The sequence below is a fragment of the Euphorbia lathyris genome, chromosome 1 (assembly GCF_963576675.1).
Source record: "Euphorbia lathyris chromosome 1, ddEupLath1.1, whole genome shotgun sequence".
NCBI classification, from domain to species: Eukaryota; Viridiplantae; Streptophyta; class Magnoliopsida; order Malpighiales; family Euphorbiaceae; genus Euphorbia; species Euphorbia lathyris.
In genome coordinates this window covers 121604633-121625600 of record NC_088910.1, presented here as the reverse complement: position 1 = coordinate 121625600, position 20968 = coordinate 121604633, and the positions used below count along the sequence as shown (strand labels likewise).

The 20968-nt window shown below is 35.7% G+C and overlaps 1 protein-coding gene across 1 annotated transcript; it reads right to left on the bottom strand.

The window, feature by feature from the left end:
* Positions 1-2929, bottom strand: LOC136210827 (uncharacterized protein At1g76660-like). Its single transcript, XM_066002244.1, has 2 exons — positions 2638-2929; positions 1-1626 (listed from the first exon to the last, which is right to left on the bottom strand). The coding sequence occupies exons 1-2, from the start codon at positions 2740-2742 to the stop codon at positions 349-351; spliced, it is 1383 nt and encodes a 460-aa protein (XP_065858316.1). The 5' UTR covers positions 2743-2929; the 3' UTR covers positions 1-348.
* Positions 2930-20968: the final 18039 nt, after the last annotated feature.

Sequence of the window (20968 nt, the reverse complement as noted above, 5' to 3'; positions counted from 1 at the left end):
GACTCTGAATTCCAACACCCCATTTCTATTAGGACTAATGAGACAAATAATGAAATGGACTCCAAAACTTGTCATAATGTCCATCTCCATTGAAATTCTCTCTGTAAAACTGTCCTATATATTCATCATTTTATGTTACATATGAAATGGATGACACCACAAAAATATTTGACAACACCTGTTTGTTAGTTCATCTTTCTGCCTAAAAACTAGAGAGATATCATACACTATGCTAGATGAGGAGGGGAAAAAAGAAGTGCAAAACATTACCATTTGTCCCTCTTTTTCAGGTCAGCAAAAGGACTCAAAAACAGCCTTCATTTCAGGGTCAGTCTGGATAATTCACTGCTATTGTGTTGCCAATGGAAAACTTTCTGAGGATTGCTGGACGGTGTCCGGTTGGATCACAGGGAAGGACCAATTCTTGAAGGCTACATCTTCCTTCCCAGTATCAGTTCCATTAGCCCACCAGTCTGGTCCGTGATGATTAGGCTTGTGGGGATCTTCTCCGTTAGTACTGTCGAAGTTGAATTCTTTTAGCGAGCCGAGCGTTAAGGACCGATGTTTCTGATGTCGCGGTACATTCTTGTCATCTGTTGACGCTTTTGCTGGTGTCTCATCAGATGTTTCACCAACACGGCAATCAAAGTTTTGTTCTGTTTCGATAGAGTTGGGTTCGGTTTTAGCTGTTTTTATACTTGCTGCATTGGCTGGAATGACTGTGACAGGGGATGCTGGCTTCGGTTCTGCACAACTCAAGGCCTCTTCAGCTGTTAGTTCAAAAGAAACTCTATGACTTGGGACTTGATCATTGTATTTTCCATTGAATGAATTCGAGTGTGAAGCAAAATCTGAAAACTGAGAATCCACAGGAAAGTTGCTTGATGTAGATCTCGCGGCATCTGGTGTCAAAGTTCCTGAACCTTGTCCTGATTCCCACTCCTTATTATCAAGGTCCAAGAGGTTTGGGGGGTCAGGTATATGAAACTCCGGAAAACGAGGGCCACTGGTAGCAAAATCACCATCAGGAAAAGGAGATGAAGTGCCTGATCCTGAAACCCATGAGCTAGGCGAAATTAGCTGGCCTGCGGGGCTTCCAGGATAAAGCTGGTAGGAATGAAACTCATAGTTTGAGAACGGAAACTGTAGGCCAGTCCCAGAATTCCTTAGGCTGGGGTCAAGTAGTTGTGCAAAAGGCACCTCAGGTGAGGATGGTGTAGTTAAGTGTACAGATTCCGGAGGTGGAGTGAAAGGGGCAGTTGACGGTTCAGTGGTGAAAGTCGAAAATACGGGTGGTGAGACCAACTGCGTTTCGTGAGCATAAGGCCCGATAGCAAAAATGGAGGCAGGTCCACTTGGAGAGTACATACTGGCAGATATGGAGGTGAAGGACATAACACCAGCTGGTGACTGCAAAGCAGAAGGAGGTTCTGATTGAAGGAAAGATGCCGGAGATGAAGGAGGTGCAACGAAGGGAAGTGTGATCTGTGGTGGGGGTTGGGTTGAATTTTCAGCTGCAGAAGAATCATTGCCAGAAGCTGAACTTTCAGGAGCAAGAACAGCATGCCCAATTCTCTTTCTGTGCCTGTGAAATCCGAAACACCAGAAGCTTGTCCATCTTCTCTTCTGTATATGCAAAATAACACGAAAAGGGACAAAGAAAAAATATCAGAATATAAATCGAATTATGATAAACATACCAAAAATACTATGTCCTCTATTTATCTAAGCAAGATACCGGGATATAAAGTCATCGAGCGGTCCAAAAGATAATCCAGATCCTATTAAAAGGAAGGATTCCAGTATCTACTCTAATTACAAGCACTTTAGGCCTCTTTTATATCAGCACCTAGACAGCAAACCTCTCTCTTTTACAGATAAAAGTCTGCAGTCTTTCGCTCCTCAGTGCAAACGTGTTCGATATGACAAGAAAATCGAAATTGGCAGTTCAATTTCAAAGAATGTACCAAAAACAACTAACTTCTGCCCAAAAATAGTTCTTATGAATCTTATCCTCTGGAATTTAACACATCCTACCATTTATGAAAATGAACTAAATGGAATATCTTAAAAGATCAAAACAATGAGAACTAGGAGGAGGAGTTTAACACTCTTTCTCTATCATTCTCTCTCAAGATTAGTCCTTCTGTACTCCCTTCGTCATTCAATTACCTCCATGATTAAATTATATGACTATTTTAATCTTCACTAGCCGTGATTTTCCTAAAAACAACTACTCTTTCAACATAATCTTGCACTTGCATCCACCGAGGGGAAAATGAAATTGATAACCCCTTTTATAAGTTGATTATCAAAATTGATGAATAATTATACACACAAGTCAACCTTTCAACGCTAAAAGGAGGCTTAATCACCATCATCATCAAAAGCAATTAATGACAGACAGCACTTAGCTAGTTTAGAAAACAAAAATCAGCCTCAATGATTTAGCTTCCGAAAACACACAAATAACAAACAAAACCAATCACAAACAGATCTAAAACCTCCATAATCAAGAAAAAAACTCGATTAACATCTGAAATTCACACTAGCAATAGAGTAGGAAGGGAAATCAAAGAATCTAATAGAAAAATCAAAAGCACAGAATGAAAGAAAGAATGAAGAAAAAGGAGTTACCTGAGCAGTAGGTTGAGAAAGACGATTCTCAGCGGAAGCAATAGCAGAGGCGGCGGCGTTGATAGTATCTAAAGCATTGGAATCTCCTCCATGAAAGCGTCTCATCTGAGATAAGCGAGGGGGGGTGAGTGATTTTGCAGAGGAAGAAAGCCTGAAACTTTCTGTCTGTGTAGAAAATCAGAATCGAAGTCTGAGTTATGCTCAGTAGAATTTATATATTCATTTAAAAAGAATAAAAAGAGGTTAATCAGAATTAGTTGTGTGTGTTTGGATTAATATAATGATAATGATAAGAACTGTTTTATTATTATGGAAATGAAAATATAAACGCTTTAAGTCTAACACGGCAATCACCTGCTTCCTTCTATGTAATTATCGACGACCCTTGACTTCACTTCCTTTTTCTTTTTTATTTATAATATTTTCTTTTTCAAAATATCTTATCTTGTAATAAAACCGAATAATATGTCACGATTAATCATATTACATGTGATCAGGGCGCATGTAGCTAATGAGGTATCTCCCTCCTCAACATATGTATTGAAGTAACGAGGATTAATTAAAAGAGACTTTAAGGTTATGCATATTCCATCCGAGTCTAGTACCTTGATTTACAAAATTACAGTTGCACTTGTTTTAAGTTGACAACATACTCGCACAATTGATTGACCACTACATGGATTTTAACTCTTATTTAAGACACACAACTCAATCGTTCTATAAATAAAAGGTATTCAATGCATTCGTCTTGTTTACTTAAACTAAATACTTTTCATTCTCTTTACTTAAGTATTAAAGTGGGGTCATCGGTGTTCAATCCTCCTTGATCATTTTTCTATCTTATTCAAACACCTAAAAGATCCCAACAAACTGCTCACCAATCACGAGCATATATCCAAACGAAATGCTTAGATAACCATGTTAAAGGATGTACGAAATTGGTATTTAAAACTCGAGTTTCAAATATGCAGATAGATTATTGGGTTGGTATAAATTTTAGATATCAAATCTGATACATGATATTTGTATTGGATTCTTTAAATTTAAAATTCATGTTTTAAATAAAATAAACTGCATCTTTACTAGAAAAATTTGTCTCAAAAAAGGTATTATTTTAAGAAAACAAAATATTCCAAATCATTTAAATATTTTTAATCAGATTAATTTTATTTAAATTTCATCAAAACAAAAACTCCATATTCTTTTTTTGGTATCTAATCATCCATTTGAGTTGGATAAGACTTGTCACATTTTATAAGTGTGATTGATTAATCCGTTTTAAAGTTGGTCAAACATGGTTTATGTTACTCATCTTTTGAAGTGTATATTTTCCTTTATACCAAATAGTAAAAATAGTAAAAAATTATAGTGTTTACCGTTATAATACTTTATTGAAATTATTGAAATTCTTTTTATATAGTTTGTCTGATTTCTCGATTCGAGACTCATCAAACATCTTTTAGGTGAATTCTCTTCCAATTAAAGTTTTCTATGTATGCTAGGATTCGAACTCGTGATCTAACTTAAGCGACTTGAGACCTTTAACCACTCAAGTCAACCTTCATTAGTACTATTTAAATTCTTAACTGACATAATTAATGCAATGATGACCCACATATTAGCTGTCCTGGCAGATGCACCGCTTAACATTTAATAACCTTAACATGAAAAAAGAACTGGTAGAGGGAGGGGTGAGTTTAGGAAACCCAGTAAGATAGCTAATTATATACCTAACACAATCACATGTGCATACAATTTAGTACATGCATTTAATAACTATTAGATGACCAATCATTAAAACGCGATTTTTAATATTCATTTATTATTTTGTTAAAAGGTCCCGCTTGTCAAGATGAGATATATCCAATGGTTCACAACTTCATTCATCCCTTCATAATCAGATATGTATCACAATCATATACATCACAATTAGACATGTCCATGGATCGGGCTCGGACCGGGCCTATCAGGCTTTCATGTAAAAATACTCAATTCAAGCCCCGACCAGCCTACTATTAACTTAGACGGGTTGGGTTCGAGCTTAAAAATCAAATCTCAAGCTCAACCCATATAAACTCACCTAAAAATATATACATAATTTCTAATTATAAAAAATAAAATTTATACTTAAACTTAAATATTTAATATATAAATATATAAATTAATAATTAATATTAATAGATAGACCGGGTTGGATCGGCTCGTGCTATGTTTATCAATTCCAAGCCCGCCCAAAAAATAGACGGGCTTTAACGGACTTGGACCTATGATCAATTTTCATTGTCTAAGCTCGATCCAAGGGACACGGGCCTGGACGGACAGGCAAGTACCCGGGCCTGTGGATAGGTCTATTCACAATAGGATACCACCCTCACACCAAGGTATCCCAACACCGCCCTCATACCAAGGTGTTTAATACATATCACATAACATAATGACAACACACAATATCTCTCACGTCCCGGGATACTCCGACACGAGCCTCAATGACAAGTACCTAACAATAAATCTAAACTTATCCACATATTTCAACAACACGTACATGAAGGAACCATTGAATATAACTCCGTCAAGACAAGATATTAATTATTCTTTGTTTCTTTCTTTACCAAACACATCCCACGTTATTTTTACTCAACAATAATTATCTCATAATATTAATATCACATTGCTATATATGCCACAAGCCACATTCATTAAGCAAGTCATAATAATCACGTAGTTTCAACCATCAACAATATTGTTATCAATAAAAAAAAACACAGACATCATCGATCATTTCATATTTTCAAATCTAACACATCAACCAACCAAACACAAGTTCAAGTTTAACGATCAAGCTCAAGAAAAGACAAACGTATATAAACTATGGATATAATTAACCATTTATATTCAATACAAGTATAACAGTCAATTACAATGAACATGTAAACAAGCAAACAATGAACTATATACATAATTAACTACTTACCTCTATTCAGAATGGAAAACTAACAAGTTATCAGTCTCTGAATTATTACTTGCTTGATCATCATACCAATATAAGAAGAAAAGTACATGGCCTCTACTGCTTCTCATGGACACGACGGTTCCAAAACAAAAGTAGGATTTCCTTTTTTTTTTTTGTGCTAAAGAACCCTTAGATTTTCATCCCTAGATTCTTCGTATATATAAGTAAATAATTAGATTTTTTTTAGATAAACAACATATATAATAGTTACTTCTTATTATATTTATTATAAAATTTATTTTATTAGACGCTACCATAAATTAATCACATTAATTATTATATTTATTTCTATGTATAATAATTATTCTTTATTATATTATTTCAAAATTATTTTATTAAACGTTAACATAAATTAATCGCATTAATTATTATATCTATTTTTAGTAACTTTTTTAATTAAAACTCATTTAATATACCACCATTATGAATTATAATCTTAATTAATTATATAACTGGTATTACACTTATTCCTAATTAATTATATACCCTAATTTTTGAGATGTTATATGAATAAAATTGGCCTTACTTAAAAACGTTAAGGTTAAAATTTTAAAATTTCGCATATTACAAGTAAATTTATATTTTCTAAAAATGATAAGAGTTTGAACTTTATATGTTATTTTACTCAAAATATAGCAAATATAAAATTATTTATTAGGATTCGTAAAAAGTTTGTTTATCGATACCTATTTTAGACGAAAAAATCAACTAAGTTTAAATTTTAAAATGATTTAAAATCCTTAATCAATGTAATATATGATAAGGGATATGGGCCAAGCGCAACAAGCAAGCACTTCAAATAGCCAGTTTAGTGGGCTTGCCCGGATCCAGACATATGGATCCAACCTATACACTAGTCCTATATAAAGGCTACTAAGCCCCAATTAATAAGTTTTGATCTCTCTTTCTCTAAGTGAATCCTTTCTCTGACTAACTTGGGCGTCGAAGTGTTCCCACTGACCGTTCCCATCACAAGTGACGTTTGCAAATGAAGGGTAGCACTGAAGGTCCCACATCTCCATTATTTGGTGCGGTAAGCGTGGAGTATAAGTGACCTTCAGATCTCTTCCTTTCCAAGATGACTGATGATCAAGCCACCTCGACTCTTGTCAAAGAGATGCTCATCGCAGCCGCCAGAGCGTCAGGCTTTAGACAGGAGGAGCCCCCACTGAGCCCTGTGGGAATGCCACTGAACCTCACCCATTTACTCACGGAGGTTGAGCATAATAAAAAAGCAAATGGAACCTCCATGCAACTGGTCAGCATCATCTAGAGCTTCTAAACATCTCAAGTTGTGCATAACACAACATAAATGAAAACCATCGAGCAACAGCAGAACCTGTAGGAGGAAAACACCAAAATATGTGAGTTCCTCAAAACTTAAGGAGCTTCGCAGAGGCAAGTCCTAGCACCGGTGCCCTCCGCATCAGTCATGCCAATTGTAATGCGCACTGCGGCCTCAGCCAAAGCTTCGCCAACACCTCTAATCCTTATGGTGCCCCCGGTACCACCCATCAGCTAGGTGGCAGTGACTCTGGCCCCCCAGTAAGTCGAAGATCTGTAAGAATCTAAGATACAAAGATTCCTCGACAAGCAAGCCCTGGACGGAGTAATGAGAGGAAACGTAACTTCGATTAAAAACCATTTGGTACATCAAATCATCGACACTCATTTCCCTAGACACTGGAAGACTCCCAAGCTTACCTTTTACTCAGGCAACGAAGATCCTAATGACCATGTGGCCTCTTTCATGAGCACCATCAAACTCTACTCAAAAGATGAAGATATAATGTGCAAGGTCTTCCCCACTACCCTCTCCACGAGCATGCAGGAATGGTATCAGGCCCTGGCCCCTAAATCAATCGACTCTTTCAATCTCTTGAACGACCTTTTCTTGCCCCAATTCGCAGCAGTCGGCAAGGTTAGAAAATAAGTTCGGACCTCAACAGCCTACGGCAGCGACCTACCGAGCCACTCATGAACTTTATCTTAAGATTCCATCACCTGGCCTCCTAAGTTAAGTGCCTCATCTTGGAGGTTGTACACGATGCCTTAGCAAAGGGAACCTCCTGCGAGCCACTGAAACAAAAATGTTTCAGAAAACTCCTGCGATCATTCGAAGAGCTTATGGCTATGGTTCAGACTTTTTTCCGCTACGATTACGATGACTGCGACCGACCAGTTGAATACGAGGAATCTGAGAAAGACAAGGCCAAGGGCGATAGCAAGTGAAAATAAAAGAGGAAGAAGCCTGCAGACCCAAGAGATTCAGGAAAAAACAAGAGGGATGAGGCCTCAATGCCTTATCTGCCCCGTCGGGAAATGGACCATATGGATTCCAGGACCGCCCTTAAAATAGACCCCTCGACATGTCGAGAGGTGCACTATGTAGGCCGATCTATCGCCCCTCTATCCTGCAAGATCAGACAGGGATATAGATCTTCCATTGAGAGAGAGGTCAAAGCCTCGAACGGATAAGGAACAATATTGCAAGTACCACAAGTCCTCAGGACATTCAACGGACACTACAACCAGCTGCATAAGGAGATTACTTGAGTAGAGGGCTCCCTTAGGGTAAACGGATGTAGCTCATAGACCTCAGGACCCAGCGCCCAGGCAGGATAAGTATTAAAGACCTAGATACTAAGGCAAAATTCAGGTACTTTAGGAAGAAGCACTCGTCCATAATGAGGCACCAACCACCAGAAGAAAGAGAAAGACGACAGACAAAGCACTCACAATGCAATCGCCACTGTGTACCTCCAATTTGAAGGCCTTGATAGTCACTTTGGCAATCGCCAATTTCAACGTCCATAGAATCTTAATCGACACTGGCAACTCAGTTCAACCTCTTGACATGGAAAGCCTAGGAAGCAATGAAATGCAACACTAGCAGACTTCGAAATGAAACCTTCCCTCTGGTCAGGCTTTCCAACATCGAAGTACCTGTTTGAGAGATGATGTCGCTACCATTCGTATTCTTTAAAGGCACTAAGGAAGTCAAGCTTTTGATAGAATGGGTGGTGGTAGACTTCCCTCTCACCTATAATGCCATCTTGGGTCGACCACTCATTTTCGCAGTTGTAGAAATTATTAACATTTCGACTCTCAGCCTCACATTGCCTAGTGCAAATGGTACCATAGTAGGCGATCACCAGCTTGCAGAGAAGATCCACTGGCAAGCTACTCACCCCCATACCGCAATGGTTGTCGATGGAGATTTGCAAGACATACCAGAATACAACCCTCAGCCCATCGAGCCAATACTCGATTTCTCTATCACTGATTCGCGCGTCTGTGAGCAGAAACTTTTTTCGACCCTAGTAATGAGTCTATGTTACTTTCTTGCTTGCGGTTTTGTGTAGGTGGGCCTCACACCACGTTTTAAGGGGACACGAGCTAAGACTCGAGCTCCGTTTTCTTATTTTGATTTATTTTTTATCAAAATATTTTAACCTTTATTATTCCATGAATTTAAAAATCCGCGCCTACCACATCGGTCATCGATCCATGGCCCAATCATCGATCATCGATGATGAACAGTTTTCAGGAAGTTTCTAGTCGGGGTTGAGGCAGTTTTTATCCCCAAACCACTAGTTAAGTAGAAATAACGGACAGGCCAGAAGGAGACGGTTTTTTAGAGAGAAAAAAGGAAATTAAAGGAAAAGGAGTGAAATTAACTGAAAAAAGAAAGAAAGTTAGCGAAATCAAGAGTGAAAGTGAGTGGAAACGCCAGTTTTTCATCAAAATTGATACGTTTGAGGGTACAAACACCCTTCTAAACAATATCTATTAGTTTTATATAGGCGAAATCGGGTCTCCTATGTCCCATTTCACTATAATCTGGTTCTTAAAGGCATTAAACTTCAAAGAATCAATGTTTTGGGTTTAAATCTTTTGATACAATCACATTTTGGAGTAAATGCCTTCTTTAAACGCTTACTCCCCAGTGTTTTCTCCCTTGTCGCTAGCTCGAACCTAGCTCCATCGGACCTTGGTGTACCGTCCCCACATAGCCATACCTTTTTTCGCATTCGCTCATACAAGTGACCTAAAATCAACTTGTCGCTGATTAGGTAGGTGGGCACCTTCACCACCACCTCAAGAACGCCCGACTTAACACCACCTTCCTGCATAGCATCGAAAGGCAGCTGCCTCACCACAAGTGGACCCCGTTCATGCAGTTTCTTGATGTCTTTATTCTCCTCTCAGGTAGACCTTCCCTCAAGGGCTTTTCCCCTCCTCTGTCGTATAGGACCCGAATCTACCAACATAAAGTCCCTAGACTCAACACTAGTCAACTTCACCACTCTCCCTCGACTTGACTCACCAGACATACTCAAAGGCAGAAACACTATTTAACCCACCCACGACCAACAAAGCTTTCCAAATATCAAAATAAAGTGAAGTAAGAACCTCGAGTAAATGGCAAAGGAAGAACTTACCTCTTCGTTGACAAAGGCTTCGACTAGGAAGCGTCTAGGACTTTCTCCGCGAATAAACACCCACACTCCGGCAAAAGACAATAATGACAATCCCCTAATGAAATGGTCAATCCTCGAGGCTAAGAGTCTAAAAGAAGACATTTGCTTCAAATAACAAGAAGAAAGAAATTTCACCAAAAGAGTCCTTTGCAAATTCAAAAACATAAACCTTTTATAGAGGCAAAGGGTCAATACAAGAGACACGTTAACCTTTTTTGACAAATTCAACAAGTGTCACTCACAACCGTTAATTTACCCACACCTAATTAATGACTGTCAAATCATTATTACGGACTACTGACTTCAGTAGTAAGCTTTTCAAATTCCAGACAGTTATTTCCCGCATACCGAATTGGTTACTCCACGTCCTCTGAACATCATTGAATTGTTCCACGAATGCCTCTTTAAGGCATCTTCACGCCATTCCGCGAACGTCCTTCATCACTCCGATGGACATACAACTTCTAGCCAGATTCGACACTCGACCAAACTATCCTCACTCCGAAAGCGCCCTAAAAAGATCTCACATATAATGGTTCAACAAACGCACTTCGCAATAGGGGGCTACTTGATAAGAGATATGGGTTAAGCCCTACAAATAATCGGTCTAGTTGACTCGCCCGAATCCAGACATATAGATCCAACCCATCCACTAGCCCTGTATAAAGGATGCTAAGCCCCATTAATAAGATATGATCTCTCTAAGTGAATCCTTTCTCTGTCTAACTTGATCGTTCTCAGCACATGTGGCGTTTGCAAATGAAGATTAGACCGTGGGTCCCATGTCTCCATTAAAAATCAATAAAGAAACCTTAAACAATTAAATCAATTTAATTAATTCTTTCAAAAAAATCAATTTAATAAATAAATATATATAGTTATTATATAAACGCACGTGAATTTCATATTTATAGAAAATAGATAAAAGGATTATATAGTATAAAAGTCCCAATATAATTAATTTAATTTAATGAATTCAAAGTATTCGTCTTAATCTACATAATTTCTCAATTTATATATTGAGATTTGAGAGTGATTTTATTTGGAATTAATATTTTTAAAATAGGAAAAAGAGTGTGCACGTGTGTATATAAGTCATCCACCTGTTGTGTAGTGTATAGAAGAATAGGTTTCGTGCGCACAATAAACAGAGCATACGGGTATGGGAGTGGGCCCACTTTCCAAAATTCTTCCCCTTTACCCGCCACTTTAAATAGAATCCTAATAATGCCTCCTTTTCATATTTCTTTTTCATAATCAATATCAAAACCTACCTAATCTAATATCTTCTCTAATCTAATCTCTCCTTTTCTATACTTTTCAACCCCTTTCTCCTATATTATTATTATTATTATTATTATTACCATACTTAATTTATTATTACTTCTCTTCTCCTCCTGATTTCCTACTATCTTTGCTTTCTAAAGATATTGTGGGGATTAGCTTTTCTAAGCTAATCCCGGTTTAATTTGTTGTGGTGTTTGTTTTGTCTTTACTTTCTTTTCCCTATAAAAAAAAATTATTATTACTTCAATTTGATAGAATTAAAAACATGATAGAATGAATTTGTGTTGTGCACGCTTCAAACCGAGAGGTATTCATATGAGTAAGTGTGTCAAAGATTAATATAAAAGCTATTCTTGGGTCTTAACTAAAAGATTAAAATGTAGTTAAGGCTCAAAATAGCTTTTATTATTATTATTATTTCTGTAGTTAAGATTCAAAAATAGTTTTTATTATTATATCTGATATGCCTATTTCTTACCATAGAATTGGCTATTTATGCCCCTATTTATTAATAGAGAGTGGTGTGGTTGAATTTTATAAATCCACTTGAAAACCTGCAGTTAGACGATAATAAAGTCAACCTAAGATTTGAGGATGAACACAACAGTTAACCAAAACTAAAATGTAAGCTTAATCAATAAATAACGTAGTGTACCTTGAGTTACACTGTTATTGAGATGTGGAGGACGATTATTAGTTTAGGAGCGGGGATGTGCTACTCCTATTTATAGGTGAACTTGCGCCCGAATATCAGGGTATGATATCCCTTAAGCCCATGATTCATGGGATCGGGCGTGATTGTTGCAACAATTGGATCCTTGAATGGGTTGAGACTTTCCGAGCCAATGTCTTCAATATGAAAATTGTATTGACCAGATTTGTTCTAGCAACGCCACATGTTCTATTTTCTCGGGCACTGGTTCGGATTTCATAAGTTCCATATGGCGAGTTTATATTTTTCTGATATGAAATGTCCTCCTAGGTCTAATTTATCGTTCTTTGGGATGAGAAAACATGAACTTTAGAAAATGTTGTACTTGTTGATTCATGATAAATTGAAGGAGGGGATTGATCTTTGATAAATTTTAGTTTTTCTTTTTTAGAAATAAAGGACTGGTAAGGAGATTATGCGGGCACCTAGCAGGTTGATTTGCTCGTCGCATAGTCTACTTATAAATGAAACTGTCAAAGCATGTTATTCTATGCTTTTGGACGTCTTTTGAGTTGACAACGGATCACCTCTATTCGCCACGTGTCGTAATTTCAAATTTTTTTGAAGGAGTGTGCCAGAATAATTCTCTCTGATCATAATGATGATGTCCATCGTTTCACTCGGGCAGTATAAAAGAAAAAAGGTGTTAGGTGAGTCTCTTTCTCTCATTGTTCATCTGCTCTGCCTTCTTGCTGCTTCTTCTTTCTGGCGATTTCCTTTTAACCGTAAGTAATTTTGATCTTTCTCTTCTTTTTCAGTTCTTTTCTAATGATGGCTCCTTAGAAATAGAACCCTAAGAAGTCTTATGAGGCTGATAATTTTGTTGAGAAGAAAGTAGTTGATATGAGGAAAAAAACTTATCCTCGAGCTGAGGATCAGCCGTCCACCTTGACTACCAAAAGATCGTGGTCACTTCTTGATGATCATTCTGATTTAAAGAGGATGGATGTGCGCCTTTCCTCCTCTTCTTGCTGTGAACACTGGTCACCGTGGTTGGGTATTTATACCCAACATGTTAAGTTAGGGATGTGATTTCCTCTTATGTGCAGCATTGTGGACATTCTTCAAGAATTTTTACTTTGTCCTTCCCAAATTTCTCCTAGTTCTTGGGTGGAGCTTCTGGTCTTTGCGAAGATTGCTCATGATATGGGCATTGAGCTGAATAGGGCCATCTTCCGTCGTCTCTAGAGGACTAAATGGAGGTCATAAATGAATTAATTATCTTGGATATGCATAGGATGATGTGGATACTCTTTATTATAATGGTTTCCCATTCCGAGTGAATTGGAAATCGGCTCTCGGAGGTCGTAATGGTTGGAGGGAGGAAATGGAGCTGAATGAAGCTGAGCAAAGGATTGTGGCTCAACTTATTGAGTTTGATATTGAATAGGAATGTGCAAGCATGATTGAGATGCTCTGAAGTGACATGCCATGTGTCATGAAGGGCTCAGATGGGGTGCTTTACGCCATCAACATGATTGAGTATGTTGATCTTCGAGGTGAATTTCTTGTTTTTGATTTCTTTGTTTTTTACTGTAGGTCTTTATCGTGTCTAATTTGACTACTCAATATGTTAGTAAGGAGCAAGAGAGAGGTACCGCTAGAATTGCTAATGTACTTAGGGGTGTTTATGCCCCTGATGGTGAATAAAGCATTGGAGGATGAGCCAACTCCTATCATGGTACTATCAAGGTCACCAAAGAGTAGAGCCTCTCACCACGATGTTGCTTAGACTAGATTTTCTAGTGTGGGTAGAGAAAGTAGGTTCCAGTTCAGACAATGTGCCTTCTAAAAGTTGCAAGGTGGTTTCTTTGTCTACTAAACCCACTCTTTGTGACCCAATTGGGGTCACATTTGAGCATTCAATTGTTGGATATACGCCTCCGATTGAGGTTAGAGTTTATATGTTCGAGGTAGACGTTGCTGTTAGGCAACCTTTTGTGGAGCCAAGTGTTGATGCATCGACTCTAGAAGGTGGTGCAGCCGATGAGGAAATCCACATGGTTATATTATCTGATTCAGATACGGTGCATGAGGATGTTGCTAAAGAGGTTCCATTAGGGACAATGCCTAATCATCAAGCTTCTATAAAGGAAGATGTGCCACCTATTCCTAAGGGGATTGCTCGAGGGTGAACCTGAGGCTCGAGTCCCTCAAGGGGGAGATGAGAGGGTGGATTCAGAAGGGGATTCCACTGATGAGATTGAACTTCAAGTTTTGGCCCGACCTTGTGAGTTTAAGGTTACTCATAAGCGCCACAAGGGGAAGGCATCTCCCTTGGAGGATGTTTCCTCCTAGCCTAAAAGGAAGAAATCTCGTTCTTCCAAAGCACCTGAAGAGGAAGAAATAGAGGAGAGTTTGGAGGGCGGCGCTCATAACTATAGAGGAAGAGGATCAGTTCGTAGTTTGGTATTTTTTGGATGAGGGGTTTCCCTTTTTCTTTTTTATGCGTTCATTTTGTAATTTTTGGGATTTTCTAACCTCCTACATCTTTTAGTTTTGGTCCTAGCTCTATAGGGGAGATCATGCTTCTCTAAATGATCCTTAGATCTCCGACAATATTGGTCATCTTACGTTGATGCCTACTGAGGGTAAGGTTTTTTCGTAAGAGGGTATTTTTCCAAGTGATTGATATGCACGTCACTCTATTACCAAGTTAAGTTGTTATTTGATTTGACTCGTTCTTTTATGTTGCACAGTCGTAACCTTATGCTTTTTCTCAGGCGTTGGCATCAGTGGAGGAGGAGAGTCAGTAATATAATTTCCTTACTGAGGAGTACGTGAGGCTCAAGATGAGGTTGGAGAGGTCACAATAAGACCATGAAGCTACTGTTCTCCGAGTGGATGAGTTAGAGAGAGAGTTGAGCCAAGCTCGAGTGAGTATTGGTCTCTCTAAAGGGTTAAGGCACAATCGACTAAAGTCGGAGCTAGGACAGCGAGAGCCGAGGCCTGGATGGTGGAAGCTAAAAGGTGCGAGCCAATTAAGCAACTAATTTGGTTGCTCGGACCTGAAAAGCTGAGGAAGTTGCTCACACGCAGGAGCATGAGGCTTTGGGTGTATGAATGATAAGATCTAGTGTATGAAGGAAGAGGCCATCTAGGGCTATGTTGAAACTTCCCAGCTGCGGGAAAAATGGAGGAAGAGGATCAAATGGTGGGAAAAAAACCAGTTCCATAGTGCAGACTCATGCCCAATTGGTGGAAGAGAATCTACATAGATAGAGTAATATACTTTTGGATGCTCGATGGGCTGTGAATCAGGAAATTCTACTTTCCCAATATCTTTAGTGCTTTATGTCTAAGCTTGACTAGAGACTGCTGGATGTTGAAGAGTCTAAGTAGAAGCTGATAAATGATTTGGCCCTTTGGGATTTTGCCACAGTGGAAGTTAAGAGTGAGATGGGCTATCATCGTCTAAACCGCTTTCAAACTCTCTTCTTGTGGGATCTCTGTGAGAGATATCCAGATGCTGAATTCCAGTTCAGGGTGAACCTTTATCCTTCAATCGATGATAAGGCAACTAATGAGTTCCTGGATGCGAGTGAATTTCCTTCTTCATATCTCCATCCTTTGCATAACGATGAGTCGGGCGATAATGACCCTCCTGTAGTGTAGATTTGTTTGTATTTTTTGTAAAGAAATTTTTGTACTTTGAATATAAAAGTAGTTTTGGTTCAACTATTTCTCTTGTTAATTTTTTACTGAATGTTCTAAGTTTGTGTTTCAATGTTTGTGCTATGATTTTATTTTAATTGAATAGACATAGATGTGAGCTTCAGAGTGTTCTAAGTCATTTATGTGTTTAAAAGGGGTTTCTTAGAGTCTATTCGAGTAGAGATTATGATCAAAATCCTTACAGCATGCATAAGTTTGACCTTTAATTAATCTAAGGGAACTTCAATAATCACATTAAAGCCGAAGCGAAGATAAAGAAGGTGTAATTTTATTATTTGTTTCGAATATCTTTTTAGATATGAAGTTGAAATAATAATTACAATCGAAAGTCTTTATTTGAGGAATATGGGGCGGTTTGAGAAGGACCTTTATTGGTAGAACTTTCTAAGTGTGTTGGTGTTCTAGGTCAGGAGGACTAGCGTGCCATCCAATTAATTTAACTTGTATGTGTACAAGTTTACACATTTTGTTATTTGATACAGGCCTTCTCATCGAGCTTCCGCTTGTCTTTTTTGGATTGTAATGCCTCGATGATGCGCATCATGAGGTCGCCTGAGAAGAATTGTCGCGGCCTAACTTTCTTATCAGAGGAGGACTTGATGGTTTTGCCTATATGCTTCCCTGTGTGTGAAAGATCCTTTTTTTTAATGAGATCTAAATGATGCGCCTTATGTTGGTCTTAACACTTGATTTGATTTTTATTTTGGCTTAATGCATATTTACATACTTAAAGTTGGTAAGTTTTGTCTATTAACACCCTCAACTTTTTAAATAACATATCATACATTTATAGTTGGCTTTAAAAACTTATCACACACCTATAGTTAACATTAAAAACCTATCATACATCTAAAGTTGGCTCATTCGGACCTCCTGCACATAAAATTACTGATCTGTCATCTTCGACATATGAGGTAACATATAGAACAAACTAATACGCTTTTCTTTTTTCTATAGCACTCATATGCGACCTCGTCTGTTAAAGATGACAAATCAACGATTTTGTGTGAAAGAGGTCCGAATGAGCTAAATTTATGTGTGTGATGGGTTTTCAATACCAACTATAGATGTGTAATAGGTTTTTAAAGCCAATTATAAGTGTAATAGGTTATTTAAAAAGTTCAGGATGCTAATGTGCAAACTTTATCAAGTTTAAAGGTATAAATATGCATTAATTCTTTTATTTTCTTCCTTGAAGGTCAAAAGAAAGCTCTTATTTCTTTTTATTTTTTTTTGAATAAAAAGAAAGCTCTTATTTCTTTATCAAAATTTTCCATTCCAATCTTCTGGAATATAGATTATGTGGAATTCAGTCAATTATTTAAGGTTTTATTTCCAATTCTTAGTACTAAAATGATTTTAATTGGATTGGCCAAAGATAATTAAGTTAATTTCATGGATAAGACCAATATCCAAATTCTTATTATTCCTAAGAAGACCAAACTCAAAAAATATGTTTCTTCTTTTGTAATAATAATATGCTTGAATTAGGATTGGATTGACAAGAATAAAATAAAGATTGAAATTAATTATATGCATAATGAGGGGTTTTGACTAAGCTTTGTGAAATTGATGCCCCAAAATGCTTATACCAACCCCTTTTTATCTTAAAAAAAATAAAAATAAAATCATTTTTATTGAAAAACTTTAATTTGATTGTCTTTGACTCCTTTTACATAATATATTATGGGTCCTTCTTTCTCTAATTTTTCTATTATTCCTTTTGGGTAACATGTCTCACCACATATACAATCTCTCATTTTTACTTTATTCCTTAGATACAAAGGGTATGAAAAAGTCCTAATGATTCTAAATGTTTCTCCTAACAACTTACTACACTTGCATACTAAATTAAAGGTAAATTCTAAAAAAAAAAAAAACTCTTTAATTGGATTTTTTTTTAGTAATGGTATGTATGTGATTTTTTTTTTTGTGACCAGAAGATGATTGAGGTTTTTCGCTTTGCTAAAAACGATGATCTTTTTAGGCTGATACTGTTAACATGACCGATGAAATCTCAAAAATGAAAAATTACAAGAATTCAATGATATTCTAAGCAACTTTAATTTTTCAACTTTTTAATTTTGAGATTATTTAATTGTTGTTTGGTGAGGAAGGAGAAAGCTCCGAAAATGATGATTTTGAAAAATAAAAAATTTGATTCCATAATAAACTTGGTACTGAACAATTTTAATTCTTGAATTTTTTCATTTTGAGGTTGATAACTATCATTTTTATAGTATCAAATTAAAAAAATCATCGCTTTTAGCAAAATAAAAAACCTCAATCATTTTCTGATCGTAAAAAAACTACAAACATACCATTGACAAAAAAAAATATATAACCACGTGATTTTTTTTTTAAAAAATTTACCCTAAATTAAATACCACAAGCATATTAGGTAAAAAGAGCCAACGTAATTTATTGGGATAAAATACACTAACACTAATTGAAGAAGTTGGAGATGTTTTTTTAAGTTATTGAATTTATTTATTTTTTCAATAAAATTATTGAATTTTACATTTAATTTCAATAAATCCATTCCGATTAGTTTGTGTACAAAAACTTACTAGAATATTGACGTGACAGAGAATATAGTTAATTATCTACTAATTAAGCATCATATGTTGGATATATCTTACTTTTATGGTTGACGCAACAGAAACTTGACAGTCACATGACACATCCTAAGTCATATTAAAAAAAAATCGCATTCTTGTCTGATATGTCGCTTATTTGGTATGTTTTGGTATATAACAATTGTATACTATATCATGTCAATATTCTGTTAAATTTCTGATACAAAATGACTATAATGACTTTATTGAAAGAAAATGTGAAGTTTAATGGTTTTATTGAAAAAAAAAAATTAAAGTTCAATAACCTTTGTAAAACCGACTCTAAACTATAGCGACTCTTTGAACAATTTATTTCAATTCATTATTCAACAAATTATTGATGAATTAAGCCTTTATGAGCATAAGATGGACTGAGCTAAATTATTTGAGTATCTTTCAATTTGTTGGACTTACTTAAAACAACATAATTAACCCTCCAGTGATATGTGCAGAGTAAAAAAAACGATTTGAACAAGTTGAAGCACGTATCACTTTAAGTAAATATAGAAAGTTAACAACTCAAATTAAATTAAGGGGTATTTGGTTGCTCATGTTTACCTTTTCACTTCAAAAGTGAGAGTTTTAGGTGTTTAGTTAGTGACTTCATGAAAACGTAAAAAACAGCCTTTTATAAAAGCAGGAAATCTCTGCTTTTTAGAAAAACAGTTTTTTCCAACAACAAACAACAAATCATAACAGTAAACAGCAACAACAAACAGTAACTAAAACAAATGGTTTCTGTGAAATCATTAGTTCACTTTAAATACATTTGAGAACATAAAAGTAGGCCTAGTGACCTAAGTTAAGGATGTCCCAAGTCTTGAAAGACAAATTATTAAGGTAAAGTAAACACACTTTATAATAATTATTGCATTCACAAGACAATTTAGTCAAAAAAGAAGCTAAATCTAACCTTTCTCATAATCTTTCTTCTAGTTTCCCCCTTTTACTTTTCATCCTTTCGAAGATTTACCTTTTTATTTTTTCAAGAGGGTCAAAAAGGAAATATGAAAAAAATATGATGAAATGATGCATAAGTAACTTCTGGATTGAATGATCACTGTGGAAATAAAGTACTTTCCCTACACATTGATATTTAAATTAGTTTATCTTACCTCAAATTTGGTGGGGGGATATTCAATTGGACATCTAAAATTCAAATATTGATACTCTACTAAAATACATATAAAAAAAAAGAGAAAATTAAAATAAAATTTAGAGTCCGTCTGATTCACTTGTTACTGTTTGCTATTATTGGTAGATAGATAATACGTGTTTGTTGATTTTTCTGTTAAAAACAGCTGTTTAAAATTTTACCAAACATTTTTTTTATCTCCTGTTTAGAATTAAAAGACAAGATAATTTTGAAAAATAGAATCAAACGGACACTTAAGCTAATTAAGTATCCTATTTTTTCATATTTTTCTTTGATTACTAAACAACTAAGATATTAGTTAAATAATCTTTTTTATTATTTTTCTACAACTAATATTTTGGTTAAAAATATTGATTTTTCTTCATTTTTCAACAATTAAGATCTTAGTTAAAATTAATTGAATTGCATATTATATTAAAGTAGATGTCTTAAGTTCAAAATCCATCTCCATCCTCAATTATGAAAAAATAAATCAAAATAATTAAAATAACACAATCATGCCTTCAACCAAAAAAAAAAAATACTATAAAAAATGGTTAGTATATAAATTTTATTTATCATTTATAGAAAGAGACCAAATTTAGGTAAGCTATGGAGGTGGCAATCATCCAATTCGTGTCGTATCGTGTCAATTTCGGATTACTGTCAAAATGAGTCAACCTTATTCCAACCCAAAAGATTTTATTTTAACGTCGTATTAACCTAATTGGGTTAGTGTCAATTTCATGTCCTATTTTCCGGTCACATGATTTAAATATTTTGCATTATTATCGCATTAATGTGTTAACAGTAATCACCCAAAATTCTGTTAATATCATGTTGAAGGTCATGTAATATGTTTATAATAATATATGAGTTTTCAGTATCATTTGTTGTCATTTTCGGATTAGCACATCAATCTTAACCCAATCCAAAAATTTATGTGACAATTTCATGTCAATCTAAAAATGCACTTTACTTACTAAGCTAAACACATACACTAAAACTGTGTATCAATTTCATGTCGTGTAATTATATCCTGTGTACTTTTACCACCTCTAAACTATACTTTCAATCCCATGCGAGGACGGATTTAGGAGATTGAGAAAGGCTTCAGCAGCCGCTAATAGTTTGAAAATTTCATTAAACTTATATATAAATTTTTAACTTAATATCCAAAAATAAAAATAAATAAATAACCACTGCCCCCATAAGAGAATCTTGAATAGGTTATATAAATTTAAAATTAAAAAATCCAATCTATATAACATTTATATTTATTTATAAGTATAAATTTTTTAACTTTTATTATTCAATAAAAAATTAAAGTAAATTTATGCAGGCTCCTGGAAATACGGCAAATAATCAAATATAATAAGGGTTAAAGATGGGAAAAAGAAAATAAGAAAA